At 42.0% G+C, this 6,012-nt stretch overlaps 1 protein-coding gene across 1 annotated transcript in view; it reads right to left on the reverse strand.

Annotated features, from left to right (window-relative positions):
* Positions 1-6,012, reverse strand: part of MDGA2 (MAM domain containing glycosylphosphatidylinositol anchor 2) — a 306,141-nt gene that overhangs the window by 195,413 nt on the left and 104,716 nt on the right. Inside the window, exon 4 of the mRNA XM_017825436.1 lies at positions 5,760-5,934. Within this exon, the coding sequence (XP_017680925.1) occupies positions 5,760-5,934 (175 nt within the window). The remainder of the gene's footprint in view (positions 1-5,759; positions 5,935-6,012) is intronic.

Here is a 6,012-nt window from a genome sequence, read left to right on the forward strand (position 1 = left end):
AGCTCCGAGTGCAGGAGGCAAAGGAAAAGGGAACCAGGATTTCAGGGGATGGATCCCTGGAAGTGTCCAAGGCCAGGTTGGACCAACCTGGGCTGGTGGAAGGTGTCCTTGTTGGAACTGGATGATCTCTAAGGTCCCTCCTAACCCAACCATTCCATGAATTTAGGATTCTGGGAACAGCTCTGCTCTGGAGGAGATTCAGAAGGAATTTGCAGCTGCTCCTGGCCTGGAGATTTGCAATTCCAATGTCCCACAATTAGCTCAGGAGGCAGAATTCCTGCCATGGATCCAGGAACACCTGAGAGCCCCTTGCAGGGCCTAAAGGGGCTCCAGGAGAGCTGGAGAGGGATTTGGGATAAGGGATGGAGGGACAGGACACAGGGAATGGCTTCCCACTGCCAGAGGGCAGGGAGAGATGGGATATTGAGAAGCAATTCCTGGCTGGGAGGGTGAGGAGGCCCTGGAAAAGAATTCCCAGAGAAGCTGTGGCTGCCCCTGGATCCTTGGAAGTGTCCAAGGCCAGGTTGGAGCAACCTGGGACAGTGGAAGGTGTCCCTGCCCATGGCAGGGTTTGGAATGGATGGGCTTTAAGTCCTTTCCAACCCAAACCACTCCCTGATTCCATAAGAATCTCCCTGGATTCTCTACGAATCTTTGCAAGAGCAGCTGTGGATGGAACAGGAACTTTGGCAACACCGAACCACCTTTTATTTTCCTTCTCTCCACACTTCCCACCTTCAGATATTTCCACACCAACCCCCAGATTTTCCCAGGTTTCTCTCAGCTCTGGAATTGCTCAAGGATCCGAGGAATTCACAGCCTGGTTTAGCACGACCCAGGAGAGCTTTTGACCGAGTTGGTGCAGCACCACCTCCCTCACATTCCCAAAATTCCAGCAGAATTCCCTCTGCCCCTCCAAGAGTCACTAAAACCAACAGCAGGATGAAATGGAGCTGGATGGGAATGCTGCTCCTGGAGGATATTCCTGGAGCTCCAGGATTTTCCTGGAGGCCGAAATTTTCCATTAGGCTCTTGATCCAAACCTAACATGGAAAACAACTTTGATTTGGTTTTTATTCTTTAGCTTGAAAAGCTGAGATGCTTTCAAATTTTTATTTTTTTTAAATATATATTTTTAAAGATATATTTTTTAAATGCGTATTTTAAAACGCAGTCGAGGGTTTCCTCCGAAAAATTAAAGTGTTTCCATCTTGCTCTAAACGATAGTTTTGCTTTCAAAAGGGAACATCATCTGTTTCCCACAGATTTGTTTGTGACAGTTACCGAATTTGGGGAGAAAATTGCCTTTTTTTACGGAATTTCGCTAAATAAAAGTTCACTAAAACAAACAAAACCCAATTTGAGAGAAAATGTTGGTTTAGTTTTCAAATTCTTTTTGTTTTGGAGCCCCTGATCAAAAGAGGCTCCAAACCCCTCCCAAAATTCCTGCCCAGAGTTCTTGCCGTGGACACACGACATGGGATTGACAGAAAAAATATTCAATAAATAGAAATTAATCAAAATTAATCAGAAAATTCCAGTTAAAAAAAGGACAAAATTACCCAAAGCTACTTGGAAATATCAATTTTTAATATTTTGACTTTTTGTGAGTTCTTCTGTGAGCTCCCAGGTACCAAATCCTGGAGGAAAAAGAGGTTTTTTCTATAGAATTTCACTAAATAAATGTTCATTAAAACAAACAAAACCCAATTTGATTGAAAATGTTGGTTTAGTACTTTGGATTTTTTTTTTTTTTGGAGTCTCTGATCAAAAGAGACTCCAAACCCCCCCCAAAATTCCTGCCCAGAGTTCTTGCCATGGACACACAACATGGGATTGACAGAGAAAATATTCAATAAATAGAAATTCATAGAAATTAAAGCAGAAAATTCCAATTAAAAAAAGGGCAAAATTCCCATTAAAAAAAGGACAAAATTCCCTAAAGCTACTCGGAAATATCACTTTTTAATATTTTGATTTTCTCTGCCTAAAATCGGGAATTAGGGAGGGTCTAATCCAGGGGTGCTGAGGGGAGGGAGAAGGGTTTTTATGGAATCATGCAATCACAGGATGGTTTGGCTTGGAAAGGATTTTAAGGATCATCCAGTCCCACCCCCTTCCACCAGCCCAGGGATCCCAATCCTGGACACTTCCAGGGATCCAGGGGCAGCCACAGCTTCTCTGGGAATTCCATCCCAGCCCCTCACTGCCCTCCCAGCTGGGAATTCCTTCCTGAAATCCCACTCAGCCATTCCCTGTCTTAGTTTGGAGCCATCCCTCCATTCCAAACCCTGCTTGGCCCACACGGACTCATTAAAATTCATGACAATTCATTAATTGTAATTAATTACAATTAATTAGCAATTACCACCTCATTCCGTTACTATCCCTAAAAGATTTCCCTCTTTTCTGGTATTTTACAGCTTTTTCAGGCAAATCATGGAGCCAAACACCCCCATCAGGCAAGAGAACCCCCCAAAAACCAACTGGGGAATTCCAGTTCCAGAACCAAGGCACAGCAAATTGATTTAATTTTAATTCCTTTCCGTGCATTTATTGCAGGAGGTTTTCAAGGCCTTCCCCTTTTTCTGCCAGCCCTGCTTTCCAACTGCACTGCAATCCCAATATTCCATATTTTTCACTGCGATCCCAACACTCCATATTTTTTATCACAATCACAACATTTCATATTTTCCACTGTAATCCCAATGCTCCACATTTTTCACTGCAATCCCAATGCTCCATATTTTTCATCACAATCCCAAAATTCCATATTCTTCACTGTAATCCCAATCCCTTATATTTTCCAATGCAATCCCAATACCTCATATTTTTCATCACAATCCCAATATTCCATATTTTCCACTGCAATACCAACACTCCACATTTTTCACTGTGATCCCAATACTCCATATTTTCCCTGCAATCCCAATACTCCATATTTTTCATTCCAATCCCAACACTTCATATTTTTCACTGCAACTCAATAGTCCATATTTTCCACTACAATCCCTACACTCCATATTTTCTCTGCAATTCCAACACTCCATATTTTTCACTCCAATCCCAACACTCCATATTTTTCACTGCAATCCAAATACTTCACATTGTTCACTGCAACCCAATAACTCATATTTTTCAACACAATCCCAATATTCCATATTTTTACTGCAATCCCAATCCTCCACATTTTCCCTTCAATCCCAATACTCCACATTTTTCACTGTGATCCCAACACTCCATATTTTTCAACACAATCCCAGTATTTCATATTTTCCACTGCAATCCCGACACTCCATATTTTTCACTGTAATTCCAATACTCCATATTTTTCACCACAATCCCAATATTCTGTATTTTTCCCTGCAATCCAAATACTTCCTATTTTTACTGACATACCAGTACTCCGTATTTTTCACCACAGTTCAGAATCTTCATATTTTTAACTACAATCCTAATACTTCCTATTTTTCACCACAATCTCAATACTTCCTATTTTTACTGCAATCTCAATCCTCAATATTTTTCACTTCAATCCCAATATTCCACATTTTTCACTCCAATTCCAATACTCCACATTTTTCCCTGCAATCCCACCACTCCATATTTTTCATCACAATCCCAACACTCCATATTTTTTACTGCAATTCCAATCCCCCATATTTTCACTGCAATCCCAGTTCCTCATATTTTCTACTGAAATCCCAATACTCCATATTTTTCACTGTGATCCCAATATTCCACATTTTCCACTGTGATCCCAATATTCCTTATTTTTCACTGTGATCCCAATATTCCATATTTTTCACCTCAATCCCAATCCCTTATATTTTTCACTGCAGCCCAATAACTCACATTTTTCACTGCAATCCAATACTCCATATTTTTCACCACAATCTCAATATTCCACATTTTCCACCGCAATCCCAATACTCCACATTTTTCACTGCAACCAAATAACTCATATTTTTCAACACAATCCCAACACTCCAAATTTTTCACTGCAACCCAACACTCCATATTTTCCACTGCAATCCCAATCTCTCCTAATTTTTACTGCAATACCAACACTCCATATTTTTCACTGCAATCCCAATACTCCACATTTTTCACTGCAATCCCAATCCCTCATACTTTTCACTGCAATCCCAACACTCCATATTTTTCACTGCAATCCCAACACTCCACATTTTCCACTGTGATCTCAATATTCCACATTTTTCCACTGTGATCCCAATCCTCCACATTTTCCACTGTGATCCCAACACTCCACATTAGACCTTCCCCCTGCGACAAATCCTCCTCTGATTTCCAAGCAGGTCGAGTTGCACCCGATTTTCTTCCATCTTATCCAAAATCCTGTGATTTATTTAAAGCCACTTCCCAGCAGGAGCAGCCTCGTTGACCTTCCCGAGCCTTCCCACCACAGATATCCCCGAAAGTTGCCAAGAATCCACCCTAAAACCGCCCAAAACTGGACTCCTCCAGAGCCGCTCGAACTGTGACACCAGAAGTTGAGCAAAACAAGAAATCCAACAAGGAAGTGAGAATTCCCGAGGTTTCCCATTGTCTCCACCCCGAATTCAATTTAATCTGCCCCTGCATTAAAATCTAAAATCCAAAAGTCTGGGTCTAAAATCTTGGGCTGGGGCCCCAAGGAGGTGTTGAAGAGCTGACAAAGGGTAGAGAGAAAAGCCCCAGGACTCATCAAAATAACAGAAATATGGAAGAGAATTCAAGGGATCAGCTCAGCAAACGTGGGATGTTGAAGGGATGGAGATGTGAGGAGGTGTAAAGCCTAAACTGACTCTAAAAACCATTGATTAGCCCAAGTTTCCACTGTGATCCCAATATTCCATATTTTTCACTACGATCCCAATATTCTATATTTTCCACTGTGATCCCAATACTCCATATTTTTCATTGTCATCCCAATATTCCGTATTTTCCACTGTAATCCCAACACTCCACATTTTTCACCACAATCCCAACACTCCATATTCTTCACCTCAATCCCAACACTCCATATTTTCCACTGTGATCCCAATATTCCACATTTTCCACTGTGATCCCAATATTCCACATTTTCCGCTGCAATTCCAATACTCCATATTTTTCGTCACAATCCCAGTACTCCATATTCTTCACTGCAATCCCAATCCCTCATATTTTCCAATGCAATCCCAATCTCTCCTTTTTTTTGCTGCAATCCCAATCCCTCATATTTTCCATCACAATTCCAATATTCCACATTTTTCACTGCAAGCCCAATACTCCGTATTTTTCACTGCAACCCAATACGTCATATTTTCCACTGTGATCCCAATATTCCACATTTTCCACTGTGATCTCAATCCTCCACATTTTTCACTGCAATCCCAATACTCCGTATTTTTCATCACAATCCCAGTATTCCATATTCTTCACTGTGATCCCAATATTCCTTATTTTTCACTGTGATCCCAATATCCCATATTTTTCACTTCAATCCCAATCCCTTATATTTTTCACTGCAGCCCAATAACTCACATTTTTCACTGCAATCCAATACTCCATATTTTTCACGACAGTCTCAATATTCCACATTTTCCACCGCAATCCCAATACTCCACATTTTTCACTGCAAGCCAGTAACTCATATTTTTCAACACCGTCCCAATATTTCATATTTTTCACCACAATCCCTATCGTCGCCACATCGGAAGTTGAGCAAAACACCACCGAACCCAAGGAATTGCGAATTCCCAAGTTTTACTCACAGTAGACGTCCACCCGGATGGATTTGATGGCGGGAGAGCCGAGGCCGTTCTCGGCCTTGCAGTAGTACCGGCCCCCCTGGTGCCTCTGGATGTTGGAGATCCGAAGGGTCTCGTTGAACACGCTCGAGTCTTGGAACCTGTCCGAGGCACTTCCCGCTGTTTTCGTCCACCTGATCTGAGCAAAGCACCGGAAAACAGCGTTACCCGAGGGCTGGAGGAGGGGGGAGGGGGGAGAGCTCCAGGATTTCCCCGA

Source organism: Lepidothrix coronata, unplaced genomic scaffold (genome assembly GCF_001604755.1).
Source record: "Lepidothrix coronata isolate B3197 unplaced genomic scaffold, Lepidothrix_coronata-1.0 Scaffold119, whole genome shotgun sequence".
In the NCBI taxonomy this organism is placed as follows: domain Eukaryota; kingdom Metazoa; phylum Chordata; class Aves; order Passeriformes; family Pipridae; genus Lepidothrix; species Lepidothrix coronata.